This window comes from Heptranchias perlo, chromosome 11, assembly GCF_035084215.1.
Source record: "Heptranchias perlo isolate sHepPer1 chromosome 11, sHepPer1.hap1, whole genome shotgun sequence".
Classification (NCBI taxonomy): Eukaryota; Metazoa; Chordata; class Chondrichthyes; order Hexanchiformes; family Hexanchidae; genus Heptranchias; species Heptranchias perlo.
In genome coordinates, this window is record NC_090335.1 from 62,215,509 (window position 1) to 62,234,397 (window position 18,889).

At 40.5% G+C, this 18,889-nt stretch overlaps 1 protein-coding gene across 8 annotated transcripts in view; it reads left to right on the forward strand.

Annotated features, from left to right (window-relative positions):
• Positions 1-18,455, forward strand: part of LOC137327427 (protein SON-like) — a 52,545-nt gene extending 34,090 nt beyond the window's left edge. For 2 of the 8 annotated variants that reach the window (XM_067993218.1, XM_067993219.1), the window contains 5 exons: positions 7,335-7,451; positions 12,699-12,846; positions 15,104-15,172; positions 16,930-17,045; positions 18,216-18,455. In XM_067993218.1, the coding sequence (XP_067849319.1) occupies positions 7,335-7,451; positions 12,699-12,846; positions 15,104-15,172; positions 16,930-17,045; positions 18,216-18,380 (615 nt within the window). In that variant the 3' untranslated portion in view covers positions 18,381-18,455. Of the gene's footprint in view, positions 1-7,334; positions 7,452-8,726; positions 8,810-10,077; positions 10,197-12,698; positions 12,847-15,103; positions 15,173-16,929; positions 17,046-18,215 lie in introns of those variants that run through there. The other 6 variants (XM_067993220.1, XM_067993221.1, XM_067993223.1 and 3 more) reach the window with 6 other exon arrangements.
• Positions 18,456-18,889: the final 434 nt, after the last annotated feature.

An 18,889-nucleotide genomic window follows, 5' to 3' on the forward strand; every position in this document is an offset into this window, starting at 1 on the left:
TTTGTGGACAGGACATACCTGGGCAGTTTTCCACATTGTCGGATAGATGCCAGTGTTGTAGCTGTACTGGAACAGTTTGGCTAGAGGTGCGGCTAGTTCTGGAGCATAAGTCTTCAGCACTACAGCCGGGATGTTGTCGGGGCCCATAGCCTTTGCTGTATCCAGTGCACTCAGCCGTTTCTTGATATCACGTGGGGTGAATCGAATTGGCTGAAGACTGGCTTCTGTGATGGTGGGGATATCAGGAGGAATCCGAGATTGATCATCCACTCGGCACTTCTGGCTGAAGGTGGTTGCAAATGCTTCAGCCTTGACTTTTGCACTCACGTGCTGGACTCCACCATCATTGAGGATGGGGACGTTTACAAAGCCTCCTCCTCCTGTTAGTTGTTTAATTGTCCACCGCCATTCATGACTGGATGTTGCAGGACTGCAGAACTTTGATCTGATCCGTTGGTTGTGGAATCGCTTAGCTCTGTCTATAGCATGTTGCTTCTGCTGTTTAGCATGCATGTAGTCCTGAGTTGTAGCTTCACCAGGTTGGCACCTCATCTTTAGGTACGCCTGGTGCTGTTCCTGGCATGCTTTTCTACACTCATTGAACCAGGGTTGACCCCCTCGTTTGTTGGTAATGGTAAAGTGAGGAATATGCCGGACCATGAGGTTCCAGATTGTGCTGGAATACAATTCTGCTGCTGCTGATGGCCCACAGTGCCTCATGGATGCCCAGTTTTGAGCTGCTAGATCTGTTCTGAATCTATCCCATTTAGCACGGTGGTAGTGCCACACAACATGTTGGATGGTGTTCTCAGTGTGAAGATGGGACTTCGTCTCCTCAAGGACTGTGCGGTGGTCGCTCCTACCAATACTGTCATGGACAGATGCATCTGTGACATATAGATTGGTGAGGACGAGGTCAAGTAGGTTTTTCCCTCATGTTGGTTCGCTCACGACCTGCCGCAGGCCCAGTCTAGCAGCTATATCCTTCAGGACTCGGCCATCTCGGCCAGTAGTGGCGCCACCGAGCCACTCTTGGTGCTGGACATTGAAGTCCCTCACCCAGTGTACATTCTGTGCCCTTGCTACCCTCAGTGCCTCCTCCAAGTAGTGTTCAACATGGAGGAGGACTGATTCATCAGCTGAGGGAGGGCGGTAGGTGGTAATCAGCAGGAGGTTTCCTTGCCCATGTTTGACCTGATGCTATGAGATTTCATGGAGCCCGGAGTCAACGTTGAGGACTCCCAGGGCCACTCCCTCCTGAGTGTATATCACTGTACCGCCACCTCTGGTGGGTCTGTGCTGCCAGAGGGACAGGACGTACCCAGGGATGGTGATGGAAGAGTCTGGGATGATGGCTGAAAGGTATGATTCTGAGAGTATGGCTATGTCAGGCTGTTGCTTGACTAGTTTGTGGGACAGCTCTCCCAATTTTGGCACAAGTCCCCAGATGTTAGTGAGGAGGACTTTGCAGGGTCGACTCGGCTTGGTTTGCCTTTGTCGGTGCTTAGTGGTCCGTCCGGTTTTATTCTTATTATGCCTTTTTTTAAGTGAGATTGTACAACTGAGTGGCTTGCCAGGCCATTTCAGAGGGCAATTAAGAATCAACCACATTGCTGTGGGTCTGGTGTCACATATAGGCCAGACCGGGTAAGGACGGCAGGTTTCCTTCCCTAAAGGACATTAGTGAATCAGATGGGTTTTTACGACAATCCGTTGGTTTCATGGCCACCATTACTGATGCTAATTTTTTTAAATTCCAGATTTAATTTAATTAATTGAATTTAAATTCTCCAGCTGCCGTGGTGGGATTTGAACTCATAAGAACATAAGAACATAAGAAATTGGAGCAGGAGTAGGCCAATCGGCCCCTCGAGCCTGCTCCGCCATTCAATAAGATCATGGCTGATCTGATCCCAACCACAAATCTAAAGAACACAAGAAGTAGGAGCAGGACCCGGCCACACAGCCCCTGGGCCCTCTCCGCCACCCACAGAGCATTGACCGATCCGAACTCAGCTTCATGTCCAATTTCCTGCCCGCTCCCCATAACCCCTAATTCCCTTTACTTCTAGGAAACTGTCTATTTCTGTTTTAAATTTATCTAATGATGTAGCTTCCACAGCTTCCTGGGGCAGCAAATTCCACAGACCTACCACCCTCTGAGTGAAGAAGTTTCTCCTCATCTCAGTTTTGAAAGAGCAGCCCCTTATTCTAAGATTATGCCCCCTAGTTCTAGTTTCACCCATCTTTGGGAACATCCTTACTGCATCCACCCGATCAAGCCCCTTCACAATCTTATATGTTTCAATAAGATCGCCTCTCATTCTTCTGAACTCCAATGAGTAGAGTCCCAATCTACTCAACCTCTCCTCATATGTCCACCCCCTCATCCCCGGGATTAACCGAGTGAACCTTCTTTGTACTGCCTCGAGAGCAAGTATGTCTTTTCTTAAGTATGGAGACCAAAACTGTATGCAGTATTCCAGGTGCGGTCTCACCAATACCTTATATAACTGCAGCAATACCTCCCTGTTTTTATATTCTATCCCCCTAGCAATAAAAGCCAACATTCCGTGGATTATTAGTCCATGCCTCTGGATTACTAGTCCAGTAACATAACCACTATGCCACCGTACCCATGCATTAGGTTTTATTACTACTTTATCAGATCAGGCAACAGATTGTAGTGTATAAGACATGTCCAAGCAGATCTCCTTTATAGTTCAGAATTCCTAGGCATACAGCTAAAGGTGTTTCTCTGGTCCCTGTGTGAGATCCAGGGTCAAGCTGTGAAGTGCATTTAGGACAAGATGGGGAAGCAATTTCAGGAAGGGCTTCAACTGGTACCCTGGAGTGGGAGTCAGCCTCACGACAGGCACAGCTCTTTGCCAAAGACACTGGCATGAGGACCCGGATTAAACAGCTGATGTTGTGTTGGCCTGGTACATGGCATTGGACGTGAATGTCTAGAACATCAAGGTGATTGGAACAATGCAGGTTGCCCTGTGTAGGTCCTTCCAACATTCTGTAGGCAGATGTCTGTTGTATAGCCGATCAAACTTTGAGACATGGAGCGATGAGGGGGTCAAGAACAAGGGGCCATAGATACAAGATTAAATGTAAGAGAGTTAGAACAGAGGATAGGAGAAACATCTTCACACAGAGTGTGAGGCTGTGGAATTCACTTCCAGGGTTATTGGTTGAGGAACAAACTGTGTCTGCATTCAAGATTAAATTGGATGGGTGAAGGAAGGAAAAGGGGTTGAAGGGCTATGGTGGAGGGTAAATGCCAATACAGACCGGTATTGGCATTTACCATTGGTTGGGCCGAATTGACTGTTTCCGTGTTGTAACTTTATAGTATCATAGTAGATACAGCACAGGTGGAGGCCATTTGGCCCATTATGCCTGCGCCGGCTCTTTGAAAGAGCTATCCAATTAGACCCATTCCCCTGCTCATTCCCCTGCTCTGCCCTGCCCTTTAATTTTTTTCCCTTCAAGTATCCATCTAATCCCCTTTTGTAGGTTACTTTTGAATCTGTTTCCACAACCCTTTCAGGCAGTGCATTCCAGATCGTTACAACTTGCTGCTTTTTTGCCGATCACCTTAAATCTGTGTCCTCCGGTCACTGACCCTTCTGCCACTGGAAACAATTTCTCCTTATTTACTCTATGAAAACCATTCATGATCTTGAACACCTCTATCAAATCTCCCCTTCACCTTCTCTGCTCGAAGGAGAACAACCCCAGCTTTTCTAGTCTCTCCACATAACTGAAGTCCCTCATCCCTGGCACCATTCCAGTAAATCTCTTCTGCACCCTCTCTATGGCCTTGACATCCTTCCTAAAGTGTGCTGTCCAGAATTAATACTCCAGCTGAGGTCTAACCAGTGTTTTATAAAGGTTTAGCATAACTTCCTTGCTTTTGTACTCTATGCCTCTATTAATAAAGCCCAGGATCACATATGGTTTTTTAATAGACTTCTCAATTTGTCCTGCTATCTTCAAAGATTTGTGTACATGTACCTCCAGATCTCTCTGTTCCTGCATCCCCTTTAAAAGTGTGCCATTAAGTTTATATTGCCTCTCCTCATTCTTGCTATCAAAATGTATCACTTCATACTTCTCTGTGTTAAATTTCATCTGCCATTTCATCAGTCTGTCCATGTCCTCCTGAAGTCTGTTACTATCCTCCACATTGTTTACTACATTTCCGAGTTTTGTGTCATCTGCAAACTTTGAAATTATACCCTCTCTACCCAAGTCTGATGAAATCTGGAGGGGTAGATCTGTTACTGTTAACCCTACAGGCAAAATGGGTGGAGTGGTAATAACTGGACACATGGTGATAAGCTGTGGCTCTTCAGCTTGTTAAACCCAGCAGTACCTCTGTACCTACATTGGAGTCTTTAAGCCTTTGTTTTGCCAACCTGCATTGGAGTCTTTAAGCCTTTGTTTTGCCAACCTGCATCTAAGCTCTCTGGACTTAAGTAAATGGAGTGTGTCTCACTGGGAGAGCATGTGCATTCCATGTTGGACAAAGTAAAATGCACAGATAGGTGTAGATTTCTCAGAAGCTTGAATTGGGGACTCTTAAACATGGAGATGTGTTTTCACCTGGGTCAGACTGTCTGCAAAAAAATGGCAACAGATATCTTGTGAAAATTAAATGTCATTTTTTAAAAAACAAAATCAGTTGACTTGCTCCCATGTTGTGGTAATAAACTATACAAACCGGTCAGGTCCTAGATTTCATCTTTGGACCATGCTGTGTTACCAGTCTCAGCCAAGGCAGTGATGGAGCATTGAAGTTGAGCTGAGTAAGGAGGGGGGAGAAAAAAATTAACCAGGGTTCCCATTTCTAATTGCTTGGATCCAGCTTGGCTCTGATGCCTCACTCTCCCTCTCCCCTTTCTCTCCATAGTTGAATGCTGACACTTGTTCTCTAGGCTCACATAAGAATGGCCACTTGGGCGAGTTATGGAGGGCTGTGGTCACCTGTAGAACTGGACGTCAGCAGGAGTCGCATGTTTCAGGAGAGGAGGGGGAAGAAATTGATGAGGAAATGATTTATTAAGAAAAATTGGAAGATGTCCTTTCACATCTGGGTCCTGTGATCCATCCCAGCCAATAGGGAGAGAGTCTCCTCTCTTTTTGTATCTGTAAGGATCCTCGATAAAATTAATTTAGACAGTCTTAACCTAGTTGGTAATAAGTACGGATTCACTCTATAAAAATGCCAATAATTAAACATGTGCTCACATCTTCACTCTGAGAGGCCACAGGCTATCTGCTGTGAGCAGGGGAAAAATGTGTGCAGGAGGGACTGTTTTTCTGAAGTTGTGGTTAAGCCATGTTGTTAAGTCATTTTGCAAAGCAAAAGAACTTTTTCTCAGTATCGGGACACACTGCATTTGACCTGGGAGCACGCAGCAGCTGACCAGGTGACTTATTCTTGGATCTCTACCAATTCTGTTGGGTAACCCACTACCAGGAGATGTATGAGACTGCCCCAGGGTAATGTGATGTAGAGTTTCTTTTTCTGATTTTCACCCCTTTCCTAATGTCAAAGCCAAGCTTGAGAACTCGCTGTTTTAGAGAATCGTGAGTATGAATCCTGTGTGAATGATTGTATGCACAGTGTGTTAGAGCGGTGCCACCAGATATTATACTGTTTTATATATAATATAATATACTGTTGGTTTGATAATATGATTTTGTTCAGTTTTTATTCTATTACTGGGTATCAGTGTAGATGCTGACTGTCAAAGGACTAAATCCTTGATTCATGATATTTTCATCAATGAACAATCAGTGATTGTGATATCACAATGTCTGCAGGTTTATTGAGAAGTAATTTGTAGTTTATTAACTTGTAATTGATTAATACAGTGTGTTTTGTACAGAGAATAATGGCTACCCAAGTGTGATAAAGCAGGAAATTTTTCAAGAGGTCCAGATGACACATTGGAAGCCACAAGACTGACATACAGTTGTTACCTGAAAGGACAGTTGTACACATATTTAACTGTACTTTTCATAGTTTTCCGTTTCTAGTGGGATTTAATTTAGGGACACATAGCACACTGTTGCAGCATTTCGTGCTGTCAGTGCATATCACGAGTTTGCTACGTGTTTCAAAATGGACCTTAGATAAAGCTATGTAGGAACTGTCATTAATTCTTTTATGTTCTTGTATGAGGTCATATTAATAATGTTAATATATAAATCTAGGAACAGGTTATAAGTAATTATTGGTAGGCTAAAGAATTAACCCTCGTGAACTCAAAGCAGCTGATGGAGGAGTAGAGCATGGGAAGCCTAGGAGTGGATCTGTGCAGATATATAAACTGCATGCACCTCGCTTAAGAATGAAATCCTATGTTTTCCTGAGGGCTCAGTAGGTTAAGTCAATGAGTAGCTAGCCATACAGAGCAGGATCCCAGCGTTTATCTCTGCTTTGTGCTGAGTTAGCTGTTCAGTCTATTGACACCTCTGTGTCAGTCAATGAGTTGCATTGTGCCAGTTAATGAGTTGGAGGCAGGGTGGGACTTATGGCAGGACTCACAGCAAACTATTTACTCAGAAAAGAGAATCTATTTAAACAGTGCACTATAGCAAACGGTCTACAGAGTCTATTTAAAAAGAGTCTCTAGGAAATACAACAAACAGAACTCATGACTGAAACTACAGCAACTTCCCCCGATAAAAGCAGGGCGATTTCTCCAGCAAAATACAGTGAGTGAAGGATAGTTACATACAAATTACGTGCGTAAAATCAATCCCAGTCATTTACTGCAGTGTGATCTCCAGGCCTGATTGACGGGGAAATTACCCAATCATCTCCATTCTGGCCAGGAATAGTGGTGTCACTATATGCAGCAGTTCTCAGTCAGGGGCCCTCAGTTGGGAGGACCTAAACTGGCCACTGTTCCCACTTCCGTCTGTAGTCTATGTGGGGTAGATGCTGGATGTGAACAGAATCGAGCTCAGCTGTGAATCAACCCCTCTCTTTCCCTCCCCCCCCCCCCCTCCCCTCCCCCCAACAAGAAGTCAGTCCCTTCAGGAGAGGAAAAAGTTAATGGAAAAAGGAGAAAGAAAATACTGCATTCAGTTTATTGGTGACATGGGTGTAATATGATTAGGATTACTGGAAGTCTTACAGGCACGGCTAACCATTTACTCCCTATTAATTTTGATTATTTCCGATGGCAGTTCATTACTGGTTTTGGATGTTTATGTCTTCAAGTTATTTAGGTTTGATCAGATTTGAAGCAAACATTCAATAGTTGCTTATTTTCAACATGTTTCAATTTTTTTTTTCTTTTTGTCAGATTGACGTGTGGGCTCAGTCAAACTCTCTGCCTGGTCAATTCACAGGCAGTACTGGAGCTCAAGTCTTGACCTATGAGGAATTAACAAATAGTGGTCCTCAAGCTTGGATCAGGAAGGTAACGTAGACTAAATTCTATTACCAGCATTGACATTTTGTTCTGTAAAGTAACCATGTAAGGAAACTGATTGTTTTAAGAATCCCACCTCCTGTAGTTGAGCAGAGGCAGTGAATCTTAAAAAAAAGTATGCTACAGTTTAGAGTGTGTTATGAGTCAGTGAAGGTGAGGTCCGGAATATTCCCCACTTACAATATCTGCCTTACTTTTCTTTGCGATATAGCCATACTTCTATGGCTTGCTTACTGTTTTGCAATCGGTTGATAATCAGAAACCTTAAACCCTTGAGAAAGAAGAGATCTTCCCATTGGTTTTATAATGGCTGACCTTCTGCATTATGAGGTTGCCACCTTTTCTGCACACCTTACACAGAATATTATCAGCAGACTGAGCCAAGGAGAAGATTCTTTTTACATTTTTATGGAATTCAACTGTTGTTGCAAAAAGTTAACCTGGCAGAGTGACTTTGTTACAAAATTTGGCTGAGCTAGAAGAGGAGATGGCTGTCTTCAAATACAGTGTTATAAGTGGAAGGCAACCATCGTCTCCTCATAACCTGCCTCAATCTGAGAGTTCTTGGGCTGGATTTAGACTTAGGCCAAACCTTAGAAACCACAATGAATATTCCTTAGAGCTTCCCACTAACATTTTAAGTTCTCGGTGGCACTGCATTTGAGGCTTTGCATGTATTTAAGGATGTTATGCAAGACAAATGCCACTGATTCAAGACAGATTAAATGCAGAAATGGGTGAAAATTTGGATGGCAGCATGCAGAACAGATGCAAATAGGTCATGGATGAAAGGCCCCATTTGAAGACCCCAGACCTCCATAGGCTTGGTTAAGAAGCTTTAGGAGGGGAAAGTATAAAATTTCAACGGATCTTTTGTGTGTTGTATTATTTAATGCTTAGAAAACTGATATTAATCAGAACCATATAGATGTGCAGTATTACTATATGTAGTCATTTACTGTTAAAACTGTGAAAGGATTTTTTTTGTGATATTTAAACCTATGTTATCCTAGGCCTTTCACAAAATTGTAATGATGTTTTAAGACCCTCTTTTGCCCAACCAAGTGTTTTTACATAAAAAGTAACAATTAATGTATTATTTTCAATTGGCAATGTAAGCTGCTTACAGTCTGAACGAGTAGGAAATAGAAAAATTAATGCTTCACATGTTTGTATATTTTTACAAAATGTTGAATGACACATGGTTGGGGTTTCACTTCTATAGTCAATCCACTAGAGAAAAAAAACTAATGTCTGTTTCAGTTTATGTTCAGTGGTGTATCCAGTTCACAAACAAGAGATGCAGTTATACAAAGAGAATCTAACTGGAGCCCGAATCAAAATTGGTATGAAACAGTAGTTTCATATATCTTTTATTCTACGTACGTCATGAATGCACAAAAACATTTTGTCCTTCAAACTGATGCAATTCTATATGGATGTTTAATACATTAAGTGTTCATTGGAAGTTGTCAAGTATTTTATTTCCCCCCGCTCTTAACAAATTCCATTATTTCAATTTTCATGAAATGACTCCTGTAAACTTGTGTACCCTACAAACGATATTAGCTAATTTGTGTCTTGCCTGCAACTTTGTTAATCTCTCTTACATTATTTTCTACTTTCTTTGAAATCAATATTTTACTTCCTTTACGGGTTGCTCTTTCCCTCACTGCCATCCTTTCAGCAGTTATAAGGGTGGGATAAAATACCAGGTTTCTTCCCAGCTTCGTTCAGTGCTGTTTTTATGGTTTGCAAACATTCAGGTGATCGCCTGTGAGGCAAGTCTACTCCTTTCAGAGCAGCTTCTCCCTCTCCCTCCCGCACCAGAGTCAGAGCTGGAATGCTTTTTGCTTCATCTAGCAACCTAGTTGAGAGCTGGCAAAATTTGCTTAATGAGTACAGCTGACTTTTCATGTTAGTCATGACTGAGATACAATCATAACCTCTGGTTGGGTATCTCAACACTTTAAACCAAGGCAACTAGGCTATCTGATGTCCACAAACATTTACACTTAAACCCCTTTTTGTTTTCCTTTTTTTCTGTAATTAAAAAAAAAACTCTTAAAATTATGAAGTTTTTAAGAACTAATGATCTGGTTGTTTTCCCTTGTCCTGAAAGTACTTTGACTTTTTAAGTTGCAATTGCCATTTTATATTTGCACAAATTAAATAGTATGGCATGTGATGAATCTTAGTTGCATATCTTGGGTATTTAGCTGATTGCTGTATATTAAGAGTGTCTTTCTTGGGGGATACTTTTTTTGAGCATTATTTTCTCCAAAGATAGTAGTTTGAATAATTGAGTTTTTCTTTTGACTACAAAACTTTCTTGCTTTCAATACCCAAGTTGTGATTGAGAAAAAAGCACAAAATAGATTTTTGTGCCATGCAGTGTGTTAGTAATTAAAATTACGGATTAATGCATTCCAGACCGATGTGGTAGAAAATATGGAAAGAGAATACTTTGTAACTAACTATTTGATTAATGTGGGTCTCTTTTCTGTGTAAATTGTATACAGTTAATAAAGTATCTAAATTGGATTTGTGAACTGAATACACATTGGAGATTCTGAAACAGATGTTGATGATAAAAAATTCTATCATTACAAAGCAGGTACAAAAGCAGGACGGGACCCTGGGCGACTTTGGCTGGGGTTTGTATGATTCTCTGCATGGTTGCCTCTTTCTTTTGTGAGGTTCCTGGAAAAACAGGGGAAGAAGGAAATGGAAGTAAGTAAAAACCAATCCAGGTTTTTGGGATGAGGCAGCTGGTATTCCAGATCCTTGGTTGATTTGAAGAACTATATTTAGCTGTTTAGACAGTTTTTGCATGCATTTCAATATTTTATTAAAGAGACAGACAGTTTAAGTTTCAAAGATTTTTCTGTTTAGTTGTAATTAAAAGTTGCTTAAAATTCTTGAATGCGTTTTAAGGAGTAATTAAAGTCATAGCTGTATGAAAACAGTTAAAAGGTTAATTAAATCAACTACTAAAATACTCTCAGTTGTATATTTTAACAGTAATTTTCTCAATCTAAACCCTTTATAAATCTGGTACTTCAGATTCACCAATTAATACACAAATTTGAAGCTGATACAATAATCCATATAAATTTAAAAATAATAGCCATACTAAAACAACAGTGTAGAAACTTCCAATGCTTAAATTTATACTTGCATAGTTTAACATTTTAATAAGAGTTTGAGGTTTTGCTATTTCCTGGCCTGAAAATGATTTGAAAACCTCACTGTAAATATCTTTATTGTGACGCGATTCATTGCCTTATGTCCCAATTCGTTGTTTTATTTGGTCGGATTGCTACAAAATTGGGCAGACCGATTATTGTCTAACATATGCCCTGATGACCTCTGCATGCGCCTTTCCCAATGCAATCCACACATGGTAGCTAAAATATCACTATCACATTTACTAGATGACATGTGAATGTGTTAATTCGACTAATCTGGTAATAAATAGGAGAATGCATATTGCATTTGTTCACCTCTCAGTTTTCACCAGAACTTCAAATTCAGTGGTTTTCAAACTTTTCTGTATGGGTGATTCCCACCAATTATTGATGCACACTCAGGGACCCACCCCCATGTCCTAATTTCCAAAAGACAGCATCAGCTGCCCAAAGGAAAACAAGGCTACCATTGCAGAAAATGTTTTTATTAGTATTCAGCAACAGAAATCAAATGCTAGTAAATCAGTAAATACAGACAAATACTGATGACCAATGGTTAGAAATCTGATAATGTCATGGACCCTCTGGGATTCCTTTGTGGACCTGTTGGGGAGCCCAGTCTGCAAACCTTTAACCTAGATGAATTTTCTGTGCTGATCCCATTTGAGTTGCTTAAAATATAAACCCACGTACTCTTATTTGTAATTGTGGACATTAAACCTGAAAATTGTTACCTCTGTTATTCACTATTATCTAATGTTTATTTATTAAGTTGTCACTAGAATAAAGCTGTACATTCTGTATCTTCCCCCCCAACACCCCAATCTTACACATCTTAATTGTGTACTGGTCCAATCTATCATGCTCACATTCTTCTAACTATTGCTTCAAAAAGCAACTATGGGTATCAGTAGGGGGATTCTCACATGTTGGGGTTGATTTTGACTGCCTTCGCCTGGTACTAACAGGACAGTAAAGGTATCCAAATGGGCTCAGTAACCTTACTGCCCTGTTAACACTGATAATGCGGCCTGCTCCATTTTGGAAAGGGGCCTACTGCCGGGTGTCCAAATCGTCCCCTTATTTCAGGTGACAGTATGGAAATCGAGGTCCTCTGATGTAAATAGGCCCCCGTTTGGCATTTTAGGTTGGAACTGGTTGGAGCCTGCGCAGTATTGAATTATTTTTGTTGACCCCAGAGGAGCAGGACTGCTCCTCCGGGGCACACAAAAATAATCTGGGATCCTCACCCTCCGCAATTGCGACACCACCCAAACTTACTCTCTTTGCTGGCAGCCATCCCGGCCTGATTTTGAGGCCTCATTCCTTTTTTAAAAAACAATTCAATGTTGCAAAGTTTGTATTGCCTATGATACTACTAAGTCTGCTCCATAACAAAATTTTAATGACTATAATTCACATCAGTATAGTACTATTGACCATTAACATCTTGGAAATAATAGCATTTGACTGCTGGATTGTGTTTCCCTTCACTTATTGTTACTAATTCAAAAATGTCTGAAATCTTGTTGAATTATTGGTATTCAACAGTGCCTGGTGATCTGTTGAAATGCATGGTTGGGAGAAGGAAAGGGCAAAGAGAGGTGATAGGTCAGTCTATGAACTGTGAACTTTCACTTCTATGTACGGAAACTTGTTGCAGGGTCAAATCCTTGTAGCCGCCTTGTTGCCATGGTCAGTCTCAACCCAACTTTTCATTACACACTGGCAGCATAGGTCTAGGTATGTAAATTTTTAAAGGAGTTTTCAAATACTTATCTTTAATCTGCATTTTAAATATCTGCACAGCAGACTTTACAAAGGTTTTGATGCATGTGTTTTTGTTTCCCTAAAGCTCTTCAAAGTTTTTTTTTAAACAATGGCATAATTATTTATATTTGTGTTTTGGAATGTTTGATATACATTTTAAAATGTTCTGTGTTCTGTCCTGAAATTGCAGATTTTGTTAATCAGTCTATCTGAAAAAGGCTACATTGACCTCTTGTAAGATTTGTTTTTATTATACCTGTCTACTTATGAACAGGATCAGTTCCTGAAGGCTGCACCTTTAACTGGAGGAATGGGAGCACAATTGATGCAGAAAATGGGATGGAGGGAAGGAGAAGGACTGGGAAAAAACAAAAATGGACCAGTAGAACCTATAGTTGTTGACTTCAAGACTGATCGTAAAGGTGTTGATGCTCTTTTGTCTTTAATTCATTAATACGGCAGTGAGTAGAATTGCTTGACAACAGCAGTAAACCTAAAGTGGAAGTATTTGTTTTAAAGTAACAAAATTCAACCATACGTATATAAAGTTCTGGTTTCACAGAGACTGCTAATGTAACAATGTCAGTTTTTCATGCAGACTATTAACGCCAAAGTTAGAAGCACAATCATTTAAGTAACCCATTCAGATCAGGTTTCGTAAATGTTGCCACTACAGAAATGATGCAGGGGTAATTTTTTGTCTTCAGTACTCCCAGCACAGAGCTCTGTGCTGATCAGAAAATTGGGTGTGCGCTGTCCATAATTTTTCATCCATTTAGATGAATAGGTGGAAAATGTATGGGCAGTATATGCTCGATTTTCCAATATGTGCTCCTGGGAGCACTAAAGATGAAAATTTACTCCACTCTGTGTGTGTGGGGTGAGTGACCTACATGCATGGTGATGGGGGGGAGCAGGTGGGAGAGTATCATTTGCAAATGCCCCTCCCCCAAGGTCTTAACCATTTTTTGGACTAGAATTGCTCTGTGGGATGAAGTCCTGTGCAAGTAGTATTAAAAGTATGTAGACTTCCCAGAACTTTAACTAAGCAGAAGATGAATCCTAATCTTAAAAGAAAAGCACACCTAGGTTATCCATGTGATTTGGCTCTTGTGATTAGTGCCACTCTTGACTATGCCCTTCACCCATTGCAACCAGCTTGGCTTAGCATCGAGCAGAACCTAACGTTTAATCAATTCTTCTAGTATGGGCAAAAAGAGGTTAATAATGATTGACACTAATCTACAGAATTTTCACAACTGCCTCCTGACAAATTTATGCCATGTAAAATATTTCTCCTCACCTGTAGTGGCCAAAACTTGCAACCTTTTTTTCTCTTAACGTTGTAGCCTGGTGGACTCTGGATTGTAACTATATCTACCTGTATTATAGTCCTTGAGTTTTTGTAACACTTGGTCAAGCTTTAGTCACTCTTGTATGACATCCAACATTAATTTCAATGGGGTCACAAGTCAGCCTGCTATTGTTACTTTATCTGCAGAATGGCACTGTTACCTGGGGATGGAGGAACCCACAATATCACAAGAATGCTAGTTATTCTTGTTTGCTCTAGAGGTGGCGCTGTATCTTCTCTAAGCCTGTTGCAACAAACACCAATAAAAGACCGACTATTTCCTCTACGTAATCGCCAACAAGGCCACAGGAGATTCACTAGTAATATAAAAATGATGAGACAGCACACAATTCCTGACTGTCACGTTGCACTTTGCTGTCAGACTTTTTGATTGGCTCATGTTTCATATTTATATGAAACAGCAACAAATTAGAACTTATTATTTAGGGAATCTCAGAGGCAAATCAAGTTTGAGCAGCAAGGAAAATCCACTAGTAAAACAAAGCAGAGAGTAAAATAGTCAAATTGCTCAAAAGATTTCTCAAGTTGTTTTTAGGAACCATTTGAATTTCCACCACAAAATTTACACATAACAATAACGTTCATTACTAAGGAACCTATAAAATTCTGAATACAGTGCTTACTTGTACTCATACAATTAACTACATGCTCATATCAATCACTCAAAAACATTTTCTTTGCAAGGCTTGCTCCAATTCAGCAATCAGGCCCTCAAGTTCCACTAAGTACCTGCAGCTCCTGTAATCCAGATGTGCTTTACTGCCCAATTTTACATGTGCGAGACCTCTGTATCCGCTGATACACTGGTATAATCTTGGCCCTCCTCCTGTTGCATGTCTCTGGCACCTCCATCCACCTTCCACCTGCTATTCATTCTTTCTCTACCCCTCTGTGCTCTGTACTCTGGCTTCTTACCTCACCTACTGAGATCCCCAACTACAAGCATTCAGTGCTACTTCAGTGACAAGGGAAGGAAAACACTTTTTTCCCCCAGAAACCAATCAAAAAAACACTTTCTGCACTGTCTTTGAGGAGATCTCTTATAAACTTCTTTCCTAATTATTTCACTGCAGATGGTCCACAATAGTGTAACCTACGACTCAGTATGAGCAATGCCGCATTGACTTGCTGATATTACAATGTTTTCCATCATCTAACCGGTGAAAAAGATATTAAAAATCAGCTTAACATTCCAATATTTGGTTATCTTTTGAAAATTAGTAGCCTCTTGAGTTAGCTTTATATCAGGTTAAGTGTAGTTTATTTCTTGTACATGTTAATTGCTAACATTTATGCCATTTTAGGTCTTGTAGCAGAAGGTGAGAAAACACAGAAGAAATCTGGAAACTTCCCCATAATGAAGGATCTATCAGGTATGAATTCATATGTGCGGAGTAATCCATTACATCTTGATATTTTGCTGGCTGTAGTAGTTTCTTAAAGAGGGATTCCACAACCCAAAGATATATAGAGACATATAAAAACCGACAATCATCATTTTATTGGGAATCAAATGTTTTCTTAAAAAATTGCTTTTTGCAAAGTACTCCTCTGTGGTGGGGAAGCTTTTAGAAACAATAATCAGGGACAAAATTAACAGTCACTTGGACAAGTGTGGATTAATTAAGGAAAGTCAGCACGGATTTGTTAAAGGCAAATTGTGTTTAACTAACACAATTTTCTTTGCCAGGCTTGCTCTTTGTTCAGCAATCAGGCCCTCAAGTTCTATAATTACCTGCACCTCCTGTAATCCAGTTGTGCTTTACTGCCCATTTTTACATGTGCGAGACCTCTGAGTTTTTTGATGAGGTAACAGAGAGGGTTGATGAGGGCAATGTGGTTACATTTGATAAAGTGCCACATAATAGGCTTTCAGCAAAGTTGAAGCCCATGGAATAAAAGGTGTAGTGGCAGCATGCATACGAAATTGGCTAAGAGACATGAAACAGAGAGTAGTGGTGAATGGTTGTTTTTCAGACTGGGAAGGTATACAGTCGTGTTCTCCAGGGGTCGGTATTAGGATCACTGCTTTTCTTCATATAAATTAATGACTCAGACTTGGGTGTAGAGAGCACAATTTCAAAATTTGCATATGACACAAAACTTGAAGTGTAGTGAACAGTGAGGAGGATAGTGATAGACTTCAAGAGGACATAGACAGGCTGGGTGGACACGTGGCAGATGAAATTTAACGCAGAGAAGTGCGAAGAGATACATTTTAGTAGGAAGAACGAGAAGATTCTAAAGAGGGTGCAGGAACAGAGAGACCTGGGGGTATATGTGCACAAATCATTGAAGGTGGCAGGGCAGGTTGAGAAAGCGGTTAAAAAAGCATACGGGATCCTGGGCTTTATAAATAGCGGCATAGAGTACAAAAGCAAGGAAGTTATGATGAACCTTTATAAAACACTGGTTCTGCTACAACTGGAGTATTGTGTCCAATTCTGGGCCCCACACTTTAGGAAGGATGTGAAGGCCTTAGAGAGGGTACAGAAAAGATTTACTAGAATGGTTCCAGGGATGAGGGATTTTGGTTACATGGATAGACTGGGGTTGTTCTCCTTAGAGCAGAGAAGGTTGAAAGGAGATTTGATAGAAGTGTACAAGATCATGAAGGGTCTACAGAGTAGGTAGAGAGAAACTCTTTCCATTGGAGGAAGGGTCGAGAACCAGAAGACACAGATTTAAGGTGATTGGCAAAAGAACCAAAGACGACATGTGGAAAAACATTTTTACGTAATTAGTTATGATCTGGAATACACTGTCTGAAAGGCTTGGTGGAGGCAGATTCAATTGTGGCTTTCAAAAGTGAATTGGATAAGTACTTGAAGGGAAAAAATCTACAGGGCTACAGGGAAAGAGCAGGGGAATGGGACTAACTGGATTGCTGTTGCAGAGAGCTGGCACGGGCTTGATGGCCCGAATGGCTTCCTTCTGTGCTGTAACCATTCTGTGATTCTACTGAAATAATCCCCCGGAATAATTTTTCCAATATTCGATATTTCTGAGAGCCTCAGAGCCAAGATTAGGAGCAGACATAGTCTTTTGAATACAAATGACTTACATTTTGATTGTCTGGTCCATTTTGCGATGAATAAATGCCATTCTTTTCTGTTTGTACAATCCTTAGGAAAGCACCCTGTTTCTGCTTTGATGGAAATCTGTAACAAGAGAAAATGGCCACCACCTGATTTTTTGATGGTACATGACAGTGGCCCAGATCATCGCAAACATTTTCTGTTTAAGGTGAGGAAGTTGAATGCCAAAATCATAATTTAAATTCTAAGCTCACTCTTTCTCAATGCAAATAGATGGCTGTGGAAAAAGCATTAGGTTTCAAGCATCTGACACATACCATTAGGACAAGTCCAGGTTACCAATATGGAGAATCTTATAATCAGTTTCTCTTTAAACAGTTTTGACTTTAAGCTCCAGAACTCTTATGCACCTTGTGGGCATGGTGAGTCCTGCCACTGAGAAGTTAAGCAACAATCAACAGAATGTAAAGTACAACACTTGACGTAGCAATGTTCAGGGAAAGCTGTGACTTCAATACAAAATTCTGAGCTGGTAATGGGAATTGAGTGTCCTGGATCAGTAATGTGTGCTTATCTTAATGTTAAGTAGAGGATGCATACCCATAAATTTGTGGCATTCTTGAAAAAAAATCACAGTTAAAACGTAATTATTTGTAAACAAAGATGTCATTAGCCTCCTAACTTTATGACGGGGTAGGATAGAAATAAAATTGAGATTTTCTTATGGGCTTGTAGAGCTAGGTGCAGCAAGGATGAAGCAACGTAAAACTAGACACATTAACTGAGGGAGCAATGAACAACTGTAAGCAAAGCTTTGAATTTTTTATAGCGGGACGGCTGATGGCCGGCGCGGACACGATGGGCCGAAGGGCCTCTATCCGTGCTGTATAACTCTATGACTCTATGGCTGGACTCACATTTTGGAAAGCAAATTTGTACAATAAACCGGGAATAGTGGAAAGGAAATTCAGAATTTCCCTCCTGAAAAATACATGTAACATGAGTCTTCTGGCCAGAAACCTAATTCTGTCCTGCTCTACTTATTGATGTGCCCCATGTCTGTGATATGATGCATTGCAAGTGGCTTTTCACTCAGAATATACCACACTTTACATCGTTCAGGGTTCACAGTGGAGCAACAGTGACCTAGTTTAATTCTACAAGTGTAGATGACTATTGCTCCAAACTAATTTGTAAGCATCTTACAAAGAACAATCTTAGTTAGTTAATAGTCTGGTTAGTGTTTGTATATTAAATGCTGTGTCAAAAGTCTGAAAGATTACATTAACCCATTAAAAATAAAATGAACAGTGAAAATACTGCAGATACCAGTTGCAAATTTAAGACTTTGAACATCTCATTTACATTTCTGTGATAGGTGATGATCAATGGCACAGAGTACAAGCCCAGCCTCGCTAGTCCCAACAAGAAGCATGCTAAGGCCTCGGCTGCCACTATTGCCCTACAGGCCATGGGGCTTGTTCCAAAGGATGGTGGTGCTTCAGCCACAAGTTTTAAGAGTGCCTCAGATGATGCTATGTAAATTACTTTTCAGTACCTGCCATTGAATTCTTTATAGATTGTTTAGTGATTCTGTAAATAAAGATGTTTTAAATTAGCTATTGGTTGTGAAATTAGATTTTTTTAAAGTTGTTTTCAAGAATTGTTAAGTAACTTTGTAAGTTATGCCTAGCTCTTGTCCCTCTCTAAACATGGATAATACATATAATTTATGCACTGAGTTTGAGTGTAGGTTTGCAAACAAACAGTTTTCCATAAAATACATGTCAATATAGCAATTTGTGAACTTCAGATATTCCTTCAGTAATGCAACTATTTTTGTAATATGGCTCGCAGTGTTTAGAATTCATACTCTGCTTGACTAGAAGCTTGAGCGTTTGGGTAATCTGTGGGGATGAATTTTCACTAGGGTTCTCCTGCTAGTCTGCTGTAAAATCTATGGAATAACCATGGACCAGTGGGGAAAACGTCATTTACACCATTTTTCTGGATTTTCTGTGGCTCTTCTGCCGCAGTTACAATGGACAACAG